This window comes from Bradysia coprophila, unplaced genomic scaffold, assembly GCF_014529535.1.
Source record: "Bradysia coprophila strain Holo2 unplaced genomic scaffold, BU_Bcop_v1 contig_200, whole genome shotgun sequence".
In the NCBI taxonomy this organism is placed as follows: domain Eukaryota; kingdom Metazoa; phylum Arthropoda; class Insecta; order Diptera; family Sciaridae; genus Bradysia; species Bradysia coprophila.
The window spans coordinates 303,618-318,817 of record NW_023503464.1 but is presented as its reverse complement, the minus strand read 5'-3'; the positions used below and the strand labels follow the sequence as shown (position 1 = coordinate 318,817).

The following is a 15,200-nucleotide window of genomic DNA, read 5'->3' as shown; positions in this document are numbered from 1 at the left end:
CATTTTTGTTACTTTTTACAAAAGGTGGAAATCCATTGGATTATTGGAATCGTTTTGTTAGCCTTTCTGTCAAATTCTGTAAAATGGAAAAATCCTCTGGAATTAAGCCTCTTCTTTACCGTTTATAAAAAGGAAACTAGAATCTCGACAGATCAATTAGCGTCTGTTGAAGTCCAACAGAGTATTATCCTCATTTGTAGAAGAAAAATCCTTAATAATTACGCACAATAGCGTATTAGTGTTCCCATTTGTTAAAGGAAAAATAAATTTTCGGAGCTTCAAAGAAGTATTTTCGTTTGTTTAAAGCCAGACTTCAAACCCGTCTCGTTTTTCTAGTGACTCTGTAACGTTTTTCTTGTAATTTCCATAAAGAAAGCGTGATTTCCGTTGGAGTTGGGTGCAAATAGTGTTTATCAGGCCCGGACTGGCCATATGGTGAATTCGGGGGATTCCCGATGGGCCTTTTCGATTTTTGTATGAAAATATTTAATTTGTGGGCCTTTTGCAATTGAGTTGAATGGAGCCCCCGATGGGCTTTTTCGAGCCAGTCCGGTACTGTTTATATATGTCTATTTGCACCCAACCGTCTCACCAAATGGGATCGACATAATGGATCACTGGACGGAATATATTCCAGATGCTTCGGTTAGTGTGGTGTCAAGGACGTATTTTCAGGATTTCTTTTCGAGAATTTCTGGAATTTTCAAGAATCAATTTTTCGCTCCGAAGGTACACCGACGAAAGAAAAAACGTTCGTTCCGCTTCATAACAATGTTTTTTTCTGTTTTCTGTTTTAATAATTACATTTCACATTCATTATAAATTATTCAATTCATTTTTATCCGCACACTCTTCGTCGTCGGTAACGCACAACGAGAAATCTTCATCTTCAACCGTTCCACACGTTTTACTCGATTCCAGTGTTACCATGACCGATGGTATTTCCTCTTCAACATCAATTTCATGGTTCAACAATTCCGTGATCACATCGGCACGCATCGAATCATCCAATTGTTGCTTTTCATTCGATTCCGTCGCATTCGCCTCACTATTTCGAAATTCGGCGATGTCATTGTGCAGTAGCGACGCTCCGCCATCCAGTTTGGTGGCGAAATGTTGCGACGATGTTGATGGTATTGCAGTGTCACTATTTGGTATCGGTTCATCACAAAGGACGTAGGGAATGTTGTCGATGGTCGATGAATCAACTATGCCCGACGATGTGGATCCACTATGCGGTGACGATAAAAAAGCGGAATGGTGTTGGTAATGATCTGTACCTCCTAAGTTGTATGTTCGCTCCAAAAATTCATTAAACGTCGAATTAAAGCTATTAACGGTACCGACGTCGCCGCCTTTATCGACGATATCCGTGACGATGTTCGAATTTATCAGCGACTCAGTGCTGAATTCCTCGTTGCGGTAATCGTAGTGTAAATTTAACGTATCATCGTCCGACGGCCGGTTGGCCAATTCAATTAAATTACTAGTATCCGAATGTGATGGCATCGATTGATTGGTTCGATCATAGTCTTTCATGGTTCGATCAGCGGCCATTGACGTGCTACTTCGATGGGATAGGTTGTCAAAGGCGACCGAGCCGTAGTTACAATTGGAAAAATCACTAATTGAGCCGGACGCACTGATATCGGGCGGTCGGGTTTGCGGATGCCATTGCCGTGACACATCATTTTTGAACACGATCTCTTCCGATCGATTTTGCTTGTTTTCTAATTCTAAGCGTAAAATTGTGTGAATGAAATGAATCCGGACACGTTCCGGATCGAATTCTACACGACCAACCACATTGTCGCAACCGTGCCGTGAACAGCCGCATGGGAAATTTGGTCGATCCACCTGATGACGGAAGACATTGTCGTTAGAATTGGGAATGTAAAATGGGAAGAAACAGTTAACTGACCTGGCATTGAATACCCGATTGGCTGCAAAAGCATGTATCCGGATCGCAATAGCCACTACAACTACAGCCGCACATCTCTCGCGACGTACGAATCTTCCGGCACTCATCCTTTTCATTTGTGTCGATTTTCAGCACTCCAGCCGTTTTCAGCATAACTCTTCGCTGTCGAGCAGGCACAGGCTGTAAGAATCCATTCGTTTCGGCGTCCAAATCAGAACCGCTATTTTCACTCGCTTCGTCTTCCGTTTCCGACTCATCCGTTGACGAATTGTTCGCGTTCATGTCCTGTAAGCGATGAATGCGTCTCTGTTCGGCTGCATGTTCAGAGAGCGACGAAAAGGTGCGATTGTACATATGATGTCGGGCCATACCGAGTGTACATCCGCCCTGCGACGGAACGCAACTGTTTCCCTGCACTCGTTGGAAATAGAAGACATTCACGCCATCAAATTTGATATTTCGCTTAACTCGCTTCGCATTGTCGGCGAGTATCAGATCCGAGGAACGACGCTTCAGGCAACTGCGTTTGGCCACGATGCTTGCTGTAAAATTAATGAAACGAATGATTAGTCGTCTGGATTGACTGGAATTTATGCTGGTTAGCACTTACGTATTTGCGGACGACTCTCAATAATCGATCCGTCCGACGCAACTCCAGAATCCGAACCATCACTAGGTACACCCTCTTCGATCGTTTCAATCAAATCCTCCGTTTGAATGTCTCTGCTGCCAATCAATTCGTTTTGTTCAACGTTCCTTAAAATATTTACGTCTATGAGTATTATTTGACCGTCACTGGCCGCCTTCAGATCGGTCAGCGTCTTATCAGCAACATCAGCTAGCTCGGTACTGACGCTGCTGTCATCTAGTGCCAATGGATCGCATAGTGGATCGTCACATTCGGCTAGTGCATCTACAGTGTTCTCAGTTTCCTCTGTTGAACTGTTAAGTGTAATTGGATCGTCGTTCACATCGATCAAAGGTATTGGCTCTGCGGGTATAGTTTCGTCTGACGTGCTCATTGTGGGTGATTTTCTGCAAATGAGGGAATGGATTTCATTACTTGAATCAGTTTCACGCTGATAGAATTGAAGGGATTGTGCAAATTCAGTTTTGAATTGATTTCTGAGGGTCTAACGAGCTGAAAGGTTCACGAGACCTAACGAATAGCGATTGGAATATTGCCAAGAAAGTTCAACAAAATGTTCATATCATTCTGGGCAGACAGACAACCCCATCACCGATTATTGACTTGTCTGCCTGAGATTCTTTTCAAAGAAAAGGCTAAATTTTTCGACGAACAATTTTTTATAAGAGAAAAACAAAAGTTCCTTTCAAGAAAGGAATCTTAAGCTGTGCAAGCAGCCAACAAATAAATGAACAACAACACCGATTAACTTACCCAAATATCGTGGCGCCAATAACATTCTTTTGAATCGAATTCAAAATCGATTTGAACATAATGAAAACAAAGAAAGTGGAAACGAAACGCTACTTGTGTTGATAAAATCCATGCTACTGCTAATGTGCGCCGTTTACGATTTGTATCTGAAATGAGAGAATTGAAAGTTTATTAATGATTTGTTTGACCAGCCCGGGACATTCTGGATGATACAAGATTTGCCCTTTGAGTCCAGATCGGAGATAGTCTGAGTAGTGAGGGCATTACTGTGGGTACGCAGTAGTTGGAACAGGTCTCATTTACGTAAAATGACATCTTTTGTGATTACAGTAAGAGAAACTGAGAGATTACTATCAGTTTTAGGCGAACCGTAATAGTATGACTAGGGATAAAAAGTAGAGTTTCCGTGTGAATTTTGTTGATCCGAGACGAAGCCGAGGTCAATAAACACACGAAAACGAGACTTTTCACTTTTATCCCGAGTTATGTAATGGATTTTAAATGCTGAGGGCGTCGAAAGACGTACTTTAAACATGAAAAGTACGGTTTTCGACGCTTGTAACATGTAAAGGTATAAACGTCCGAATTAAGATATTGCTTGATTTACGTTGCAATTTTAAAGTTTTTATTTAATTTTGATACATGGGGGCTCAACCGGTAACTAATGTAAGTTTAATGATGACCTACACAGAATAGAACGGTTTATTGATCCTAAATTTTCTTTTCTTGTGGATCGTTAGGCATTGTTTTCATTACACTTTCCTTAGGTCTTACACCTCCGGGTATTGTGTACTCCACGATGAGCATTTTCCATCCCTTTATGAAAGGAGCCTTGACGATTTCCTACTGAAAACTGGAATATTCAATTAACGGAGGAAGCACTAAGGGATGGGTGTAGGAAAAAAAAAATCTTTGATCTGGATTTCTGCTTTCATATGTTTGAAGGTAACTTAAATTCCAGTCTAATCTCATCCCTTCATCATCATCATCAGACTTCTTACTCCTCGAGGGAGCATAGAGAGTCTACAAATTGTCGCCATCGAATTCGGTTTGGTGCGAGCGCCTTGACTTCCGCTTCCATCTATTCTTTCCCGGCTTTCCTCATCTCATCCCGTTTTCATTTTCCGATTGCGGAACTTATACTTAATATCAAACGTTGTGAAATAGTAAGACTAAAACCCGTTGAAACAAGTCTACAGAAATAGGTCGTATCTTCTCACAAAATCATTTCTCGTCCGTATAACTCATATACATTTTGCAACCAATTCTCCTTATATTTCTTCTGCCTTACATTATGAGACTTTGTCATTGCCACTAATTTTCAGTATTTCAGTTACGTGCCAAAAACCGCATTTATCATTCGACGACCGAGTAACACAATGTACAATCCATTGCTTCGCAACAAAATTCACACTAAATAATCTCTTTGTCATCTCTTTCATCTCATAACTAGGGATTTATGTCCCCAGACATAGTCAGTGTCAGTAAAGTCATTGTTTAAGACTTTTTATTTTTCTATAAGTGATTACAGTCTTTGTCTTTGGCTCGGGCTGCAACCTTCGCAGATTCGACAAAATGAGAACTTCCAAACAAGAACGTAATCTGCTATTACTCGCGAGAAGCCTTGCGGAAATGAAAATTACTGACAGGTGGATTTGCTCCTTGACCGTACCTCTCATTCGGAATTCCAAATGTTATGAACAGCACTTAAGAATAAAACAGCACCAGTATTTCGTTACAGGCGCAGTGCCCAAAATAAGAATTTTTCAACGGGCGGAATTTTTCTAGGAGATACATGGAAGAAACAGGGTGTTGAGTAAAAAGAAGAAGTTTTTCGACTGAACCGAATTTTAATGATTCCTCTGAAATGTGTCTAATGCATACGTTGATGACACACACATATTCAACCAAAAATGTATGGCGTGTCAACGAACACACATGGTCGATGCAATAATTTTTTTTTTTTTAGAGATTACAACATCATTCATTCCGCTATTCAAGCGGAATGGTAATTTGTTCACAACGATACAACCCGGTCATACAATCAGTGTTGACATTCGATGAAAATGTTTCTGATTCCGATTAATAAATTGTTTTGCTTTTATTCCTCTTTCGGTTCGTAAATAATCTTAATGCATACGAGCTTCGTTAGACAAAGTTATCATCGTACTGTACAGTCTGCTTCTCTTCGAGAAAATGTAAAAATAATTGTCGTCAACATCCACACGAATGTGAAATACATTTTTCGGCTTGAATGGAATTTTAAGCGGAAGCAACAGTAACAGCAAGACTTGAATTTTGGTTCGTGTTTCTGTAGAATAGAAATTGAATGCAACAACAAGTCGAACAAATAACGTGGGACGACATGAGATACTTTTCATTTCTAGACTATTGATCTTTGTGCTGACGCGTCGATGTACTTTTTCATTACAATGGATGATTCAATGTTAGGGGGTTGAATCTTTGGAATTATGCCAGGATATGACTGGATATCAAAGACGCTACAAGGCAAGGTACAATCTAGAGATGAACCAATAGAGGAATCGAATCTGTCAGGTCAGGTTTCATCAAATTTTCAGTAAAACTTATCACGTTTCCGGTCAGGTCAGACCTGATCACTATACAAAGAGGTTTCAGGTAAAATCAGGTCAGGTCAAAATTGATTGAATCAGATTCAGTTTCAGTTGCTTTCAATTAGGTTCAGGTAGACCTGACTTGTTCCGAGCCATAATTTAAAAGAAAAAGTGAGAGGCGCAATCAAGCTCGCCCTATTTCACCGTATGGCCAGTTCGGTTCTGAATTACGCCCGATTTAATTTGCAATGAATTTTTTGTTATTCTGAGAAAATTTACACCAAGCATCTTAACCCTTCTGACGTTGCTTTGGTGCGTTTTAATGCGTTCAAAGTTCACTCAATAAAAATAAATGAAAATTGCGTTCTGGCACAGTGCGGACATTCAATGTTCGTGTAGTCATTTCAAAATGTTAATTGATTGACAACAATTAGGCGACTGTAAGAGATAGTTTTGAAAATGGTTGTAGCGAGAAGAGAACATACAACTGCCAACAAACATAATCTTGAATCTTACGTGTGTCTCATTTAGGCGAGGAGTTTGCGTAAATTCATCTGAAATTTCATTCAACTTTTAAAGCTTCTTTGATGGAATTTGTATTGAATTTGTGCATGGAGAACACCAATTACAAATTCATGAGTTACTACCATACGCCCTCCACCACTTTATGATTTACTCATTCGACACGTTTATCGAGCGATTCTTGTGTATAGATATTTGCCAGGTCTTCGTTTCCTAGTTACTGTGAATACACACAGTGGTTTACTGTCAAAACCTATCAACAATATCGACTCGGTTAAAAAGAATTTTCAGTTCAAAATTACTTTAAATTATAGATTGAGTATCGCTTGTGCACAGCAATGTCTCTGATATTTCAGCTTGCATATATATTCGTGTAAAGGTTCAAATGCAGTTGCGTTAACGTTTAGGATTTTAGCACATGCTTTTGGACGGCATTTCGTAATCATACGATGGATATGGAGATAAATTTCCAAAATTTGTCACTGTGGCATGAAATTCGGCTATATGGCTCGATCGGTTTTATGAGGGCGAGGCGACATTTAAATGAAATACAAAGCTTCAAGGGAAGGTGCCGGTTTTTCTTTGCAAACATAAATCAACGCAATTTACCCACCATTCACTACATTCGGTCGTCGCCAATTTTATCATGGCCCTACGTTAGTGAAGGGCCGTGACGCAAGTCCGTTCACACTAAAAAAAAATTTAAAAAAAATGTTTTCGTAGGACTGAGGATTGTGAATCACTGTGAATTTAAACAAATGATTTTGACCTCAGGTTGCATAGCATTACTGCACACATTCAATAAACATTTGCCAGTCTGATGTGGAGCAACGTAGAAAAATGAAGCTGTAAGCAGGTCGATCATACTTAGCCTGAACCTATAAAAATGGCTAACTTGAAATCAGTTCAAATTCACGTTGTTGGAGAAAAATATCTGTCCTGAGCCAGATTCTTGAAAAACCTGGTCAGTGGTCAGGTCATGTTTCCTGAAATTTTCATACAAATTTTTCAGGTAGCCCTAAATCTGACATCGCAGATTTCACGTCAATTCAGGTAAGAACAAAATTCATTAAATCGGCTTCGGGCTCTGACCTGACTCCGAGCCTTAGCGGGAAACTATCTAAATTGAATTTTTCTACTTGGAAGATTCGGCAATTTGGATGAAAATAACATGATTGTTAGTTAATGTGTATTTTCGTTGCAATGCCTTTGCTACTGTCACGTCGTGTAAAGACTTTATGTGAGCCTAGGTATCATATCGAGCGAAAAATCACTTAAGGGTGTAGATACCATTATATCTCTGAAACTACTCAACAGATTTGCATAAAGAAAATTCCTTCCTGGATGTTAGAGCTATTTGTGATTCTTTTCAGCCCCATATAAAGTCAATCCGATCAATGAACGATTTGGAATACATGGTTAAAAAACGAAAATCCTCGGCGAACTTTGAGGACACCCCAGGGCCGACATTTGAGTAAAATCTTCTTTGTTTCTTTGGATTTCTGAAAAAAATCATCTGCATCATCCATCGTGTCATTGGTAATAGTTACCATCCATACCAAGGGGTTTTTCGGCCATATCTTTCGAACTTACAGTCGGATTGACATTCTCAAAATATCAGAAATAATTTTAGGTTTCAGGGAACAGAAACTTATTAAAGTCGGTTAAGTAGTACTAGAGATTTGGCAGTTACGCCCTTTGGTAATGATGTTCTTGATATAAGTTAGCAAACCACGAAGACCACCGACACCAACTAATAACCATGTTATTTACATCCATGGTGCTGCCGTTTAACAAGATAAAACCTGTTCCTTACCAACATACGGCTTATAGACGGGTCAGAAAGTCAAAGACCGAACCTTAGGCATCTGGAAAAACAAAGTCAGAAGTGGTACTTTTTGTAGACTATGGTGTTACGAAGAATTTTCAGATTATTTAATAAATTATTAGGCAGGGCAGAAGAGGAAGCTCACACTTTTAATGGATAATAGTTGTTAGGCAACTCACACACTCTTTTCTCTCTGTCGATATTATCGAATCGTTGAAGGAAAATGGAAATTTTCAAATGGAAACAGGACGGAGAAAAATTACGCAAATTTCATTGTAATATAAGGAAGTGTTTTCGAACGAATGTTTCAGTGGTTTGGACAACAATGTGGAAGAACGAGTTCCGGGAAAATTTTTCTTTCCTTTCGGGTAAAGATATCGAGGTGGATTGAGGTAAAAGCGAATTGTGTAAAAACGTTCAGTTCAGTCCTCCTTGGACAACCATCACTTTCAAGTGCCGTTAGTTTTACTTCTCTTACAAATAGCGTTGGTTTTCGATCTCTGCATGTTCTAATCATTTTATTCAATCGAACTAATGGTACTCCAATATGACAAAATGTTGGCCTGCAAAGACCAACCACTTCAACGAAATTGTCTCACTTTTCATGAACCAACGAAAAATGAAAATGAAATCAGGATCAGGTTCATTCACATGGGAAACAAGTGACCCCTGAAAATGACAGAGAATATTCCCGCAGGGTACATCTCCTCCCTGTCCCATCAGACAGTAGAGAGACAATGTGCACACATTTAACCTGCAACACAATTTCAGACTTTCATCCCTCAACGATTAACACATCCGCCTTTAAAACAATACTGAGACTCATTGACTCTGCGTCGCTCAACCCTTTTTTTTTGTCGTCGAAATCAATCTGAAAACTAATTCGGCAAACACGCCCCTGCAAATTATTTTATCGGAGACATTTGAGACCTTTGGAATTTCGGTTTTTTTTTTCGCGAATTTATTTTAGACCGCACATCAACTTTCGATGCATTCCATTGTGTCCTTCTGATAAGTGGATTTTTTCAGTTAAACCATTTCAAGTGAAGGGAAAATTTTCATGGTTCTCGGTAAATGTCTGCAGCCCTTTTATTACTAGAGGGAAATGATTGTTTGAGTAAAAAAAACGTCTTGTAGGCAAGACGAATTTGAAAATGACTCGTCCGCAATTGCAACGTTCGTGTCAAAAAAAAAGTCATTGTGCAATAAAGCAATAAAAAAAGTGATCCAACAGAAAAGTATAATTTCGCTGGAATAATACTCAAACAAAACTTACACTTGATCGTATTCTGTGAAGCATTTCTGTTGAATCCGAACAGCCAAATCCAAAAAAAGTCATCCAGGTCTATCCACTCGGCACTGCTTTTAAGTTTTTCTTCGCTTTTAAATTCACTTTTTTTTACTCGAAGAACTTTTTCTTTTTGGTTGGCAAAAGTTTTTTTTTTCTCCCTTTGATAAATCAGAGTCACACACTTTTCAGCAAGCCCAACGAGACCGTTGTTTAATAACAATAAATTAGAAAAGAAATATTGAATTTCTCGAGTTCTGTAATCAATTTTATGAATTTTTTCTTCTCTGTAGAACCGCGGGACAACACACGTCTAAAATAATTTTCGTAATTTTTTAATGGCAATAATGCGTTAAGTTAGATGTATGTCAAAACTGCAATGGAATGACAATCACACGGTCCCAGTAGAAAAAAATTGACGTGACATTAAATTCAACACCAGTCCCACAACAAAAAGAATGGCTAAATGTATGAATGCAGTGGAGTCAGAGAAATGGTGAGTGATGTAGAACTTGAAATGAAATAATTGCTCCGCGTGCGTAGTATTATGGGTGAGAATGTAATCGTGAACAAAATGAAATAAAGGAATTGGACTTTACAAGATTTTTCGATCAATAGGAAGCAACAGGCAAACATAGCTTGAGAGAAATTTTAATGGAATTAAGTTGTCATTGAATGGAACGTACGAACTCAACTTAAACAGTTGTGTTGCTGAAGCCAAGGTAAATAAATACATTATGAAGGTAAAGCAAATCCTCAGGGAATAGCCAAATTACGGATCCAAACTTTCAGGTGAATTCATGTTCGTATGTTGTCTAACTTAGACTGGTGCAACATGACGGCCCTAAATCCTTACAATAAGGGAGGGACTAATCGATTCTTTTCGCGATTTTTTGTCAAATATCAGCAGAAATACGAAAAATAAGAAAGTCGTACATCGGGCATTCTCATAATATTGTCATATTTAAAAGATTTTACAAAAAGAAAATCGATGAAAATAGCACTTCCCACTCAATTTCACACCCAAATCACATCCACCTTGAACTTAGTCGAATATGGTTTAACGAAGAGAATCGTCGTTAAAGTCGTTAATCGTAACATGAGTACTGTTTTTGAAACGTCAAATCACCAAAGCAAAAATTTAGTGTCGGTTGTGAAAAATGTAATAATTTCGGTGATTTCGATGTGATTTAAATCAGATTTTGTGCGGAAATATGCTTTTTGTGTTTTTTTAACATTACAATCAACGGTTTACTTTAAATATTCATCAAAGCAAACGAATTTATGAAAAATTTATGGTGACCAATCATGTAAACAAACAACAATATTGTCGTTTGGTGTGATGTGAAGTTCAAAAGGGATGACCCAGTAGAAATAAAATGTCGGCGGTAATCTTAAAAATTACGTTTTAGCGGAAACGCTTTAGTTTAAATGTGTGTACGTTTCCGGTGAAATAAATTAGTTCGAAAGTATACACTACTGAGGAGCTTTACGATAACACCTTTAGTTAGAGGGGTGTCACATCCCTTATTCACCACTAGATACAACTTGACGCAAACAAATATTTTAAATGTGCAACATAACGCCGCTAAATCGTTCCAAATTTACCACTAGATGCAACTTGACGTAAACGAATTCAATACGTGTGCAACATGACAAAGCTAAAATTCACCTGAAAGTTTGGATCCGTGTGTAACTGTGGATTTGCATTACCTTCAGTGTTTATATACTTTGGAACCACCAACATTCTGATCAGTGCCTATATCAACCTATCAAGTTGAATGACTTGACTGACGATCGACACGATATGCTCTCTAGCAACTACATTTATTCAGTTGGTAACAATGTCGCTGCATTTTAGACTTAAAATTGGAAATTAGTCAACAGTGCATAATACTACAAACAAAGGAATAAGGTGGTTTTTTGACAGCGTCAAAACGAAGTTTGTTTGCTAGAGAGGTATTGGCCAAATTGTTGATGTTTCAATAGATCATCTTCAAGGCCGTTTGAAATACCATCCGAGGCAAGAAATGCCATCCATGTCTAGAAATGCCATCCACGTCACAGAATGCCATCCACGTTCAAAAAATTTCAGACAAATGAATGAATGAACGAAACATTTAACGAAACTTAAGTGAGGTTACTTCTTGAAGACGATCTACAATATATTCAAGAACACAACAGTTCTAGCTGCGTTCGTATGCTGAGTGTCGATGACAAATTAATTCCATTAAAATTTCTCTGAAGCTATGTTTGCCTATTTTTCCTCATTGATCGAAAAATCTAGTAAAGTTCAATTCCTTGATTTGAATATTGTAAATTATTCTTTAGTAATCTTAAAATTACTGCACATTGTAATGTGTTTAAATAGAAATGATAATAATGATGATAAATAGCTATTAGACGTGTATTTGAGGGACTGATAAACAACGAAAGTCCTTTTGCACTCAAAAGGCAATCCCAAAAAATCCTTTAAATTTTAAGAAAATCGTTGAAAAACACTAAGGTGGATGTAGTTTCTAGGTAATGCCATTCAGACGCACGGCCTAACACATTAGTTCGTTGCTAATGACACCTTTTTTAAAATGATTGATTATGATTTACTTGTGTTTCACAAAATATATATGCTTTCCATTTGTTGTTTTTAACGAAGGAAGCAGATGGCGTTTGTGTCGAACGTTTGTGCAACCACACATATTATTCGGTTATGACATTATCCACAATATATCCTTGGAAAATACATAAAAATCGTGGACAATGCTGGAAATTCCTTGGTGCGACAAAGTTGAATAATTGTGACCCCAGTGAATGTTTTTATAAACTACAAGTAAATGCAATAAATATCCCGAACTCGATCAGCATACGTTTTTCCCAGCTTCTAAAAGGACATATTAATGCACCTAAGAAGACATGGGCATGGATAAGACTTTAGTACCCAAATAATTATTCTCTTCTACGGTCGTGGACACTCGGAGGTAAACATTTTAAATCTGTTCGATCTGTTCTTTCGGAACTTAACGTTTTTTTTCTATATGACAGTGACCTCGTTCAAGATTTTTAGCTATGCACAAATGTCAAGACTCTATTACCTCATTTGATCGAAGTATTTTTAATAGTTTTGAAGAAAATCTTTTACTTCATTTGAGGTAACATATATTTTTCATATAAAAGGACAATTTATTCATTTTTCGTCGTTGTTTGAGATAACAGATGATAGAACAGTCCACCAAAGAAGCTCATTTCATTGCATCACGGTGTGGTTGAACAAAGTCTAATTAAAAGTGTAATGCCAAGTAATTTTTTTGCTTAATTACTATTGGTAATGATCTCCTGATCATTTTAGAGATAGATCTCCTGGTTTTTGAGATAAATTGAAAGTGAAAGTTTATGTCATTTTAACAGATCTGGATCAAACATTCTTTTCTGTTTTTGTTTGTGTGTCGGGTAGCTGATGTCACTAGCTTTCCAACGATACCACGCATGCCATGCTACTGACAATATAAGCACGTTTTTTTTATCAACTTTACTTTAAACATCATTAGGCTAGAACACAAATTTTTTCGACTCTTCCGCAAAGGCGGTATAGGGTATAGTATGTTTTCGTTGGACTGGCTCTCTGATTCTGAAATGCTATACCATTGTTCTTAAAGTCGCGTTCTGAGTCCAGAAGGAGAACTAAAAGTTAGATTTAGAGGAAAACTAAAGGTGTTGCAGTGGCGGATGTTGAGCATGCCGTGTCCAGATATGAATGTAGGGCGGCAGAACAAGGATATAGATACCTAAAAATACTTGTTCTGGCGCCCTACATTCGTATCTGCACATGTTACACAACCACCACTCCATAAAATTCAATTTATCTCAAAAACCGCCAGCCGACCTTTTTCTTTCTTTAGGCCTAAAATGATCAAGAGATCATTACTAATAATTCCCTTGACTGTAAGTCATGGGTTTTACAAAAGAAAATACACCGTACGTAACACGTTCACTATGATTAAAAATGTATGGAAATGTGATGAAAAAACGTTAAAAAATGTTAAAATTTTGTGCCCTTTGTTAACACGATAACTTGAGTAAATCTCAACCGATTTTCAAAAACTTTTTTTTTATTCGACGAAGTATTGAAATCCTCAGATCAAGTTCGAAAATGGGTGGTATCGGTTCAACCATCTGGTGGTAGTTCTCGAAAGAATCCTTTTCTGCTCTTTGTTGACACGATAACTGGAGCAAAGTTCAACCGATTTTCAAAAACTTTTTTTTTTCGACGAAGTAGTGAAATCCTCGGGTCAAGTTCAAAAATTGGTGGTATCAGTTCAACCATCTGGTGGTAGTTTTCGAAAGAAGCCTCTTCTGCTCTTTGTTAACACGATAACTGAAGCAAAGTTCAACCGATTTTCAAAAACTTTTTTTTTATTCGACGAAGTAGTGAAATCCTCAGGTCAAGTTCGAACATAGGTGGTATCGGTTCAACCATCTAGGAGTAGTTCTCGAAGAAGCCTTTTCTACTTTTTGTTAACACGAGAACAGGAGTAATTCTCAACAGATTTAAAAACAAAATGTTTGGTGGAGAATGGAATCAATTCCTGAGGTTAGGTTCTAAGATAGATTATGTTGGTCTAACGAACAAGCTGATGTTGCTAACAGAATTTTTGTATCTATTTCAATAGTATTTTTCTTGTTATGTGACTTTGCCTTGTAAACAAAACCGAATAAATAGAACAACGAGCCATCAGAACAGTCGGAGCGTTTGCTGCGACTGAGCCCCGTACAAACCCGTATATCTATTGCGTACGTGACCCTATTGCGTCTGTCACCCTACTTTGACCGTAAACCTATTGCGCCGGTTAATGTAGTTAAAGTAAAATTATTATGGAATGTGTACATCTTAGAAATTGCGCATAGCGCAATTACGAAGCCCCGTACGACGTTCCTTTCAAATGAAACAAAAATTTCAAATAGCCCTAAAATTTTAATTTATTGAATATAAATACACATAGGGCCCTAGTAGCGGCCTTAGTCCGAGGACCCAAATTTATTTTTTTTCAACAACATTCTATTCGGCCTTTGATTACCTTCCAAATGAAACAAAAATTACGAAAAACGGATGAAATTTGCTCGAGTTATATGTAAAATACGCATAGGGCCCTAGTAGCGGCCTTAGTCCGAGGACCCAAATTTAATTTTTTTTTCAACAACATTCTATTCGGCCTTTGATTACCTTCCAAATGACACAAAAATTACGAAAAACGAATGAAATTTACTCGAGTTCAATGTAAAATACACATAGGGCCCTAGTAGCGGCCTTAGTCCGAGGACCCAAATTTAATTTTTTTTTCAACAACATTCTATTCGGCTTTCGATTACCATCCAAATGACACAAAAATTACGAAAAACGAATGAAATTTACTTGAGTTCTATGTAAAATACACATAGGGCCCTAGTAGCGGCCTTAGTCCGAGGACCCAAATTTAATTTTTTTTTCAACAACATTCTATTCGGCCTTTGATTACCTTCCAAATGACACAAAAATTACGAAAAACGAATGAAATATACTCGAGTTCAATGTAAAATACACATAGGGCCCTAGTAGCGGCCTTAGGCCAAGGACCCAAATTTAATTTTTTTTTTTCAACAACATTCTATTCGGCTTTTGATTACCTTCCAAATGA

At 37.8% G+C, this 15,200-nt stretch overlaps 1 protein-coding gene across 1 annotated transcript; it reads right to left on the bottom strand.

The window, feature by feature from the left end:
• Positions 1–759: 759 nt before the first annotated feature.
• Positions 760–9,920, bottom strand: LOC119075317 (cysteine/serine-rich nuclear protein 1). Its single transcript, XM_037181737.1, has 5 exons — positions 9,523–9,920; positions 3,324–3,469; positions 2,532–2,956; positions 1,922–2,463; positions 760–1,857 (listed from the first exon to the last, which is right to left on the bottom strand). Exons 2-5 carry the CDS (start codon positions 3,380–3,382, stop codon positions 817–819), a joined length of 2,067 nt encoding a protein of 688 aa, XP_037037632.1. The 5' UTR covers positions 3,383–3,469; positions 9,523–9,920; the 3' UTR covers positions 760–816.
• Between the last annotated feature and the right edge of the window lie 5,280 nt (positions 9,921–15,200).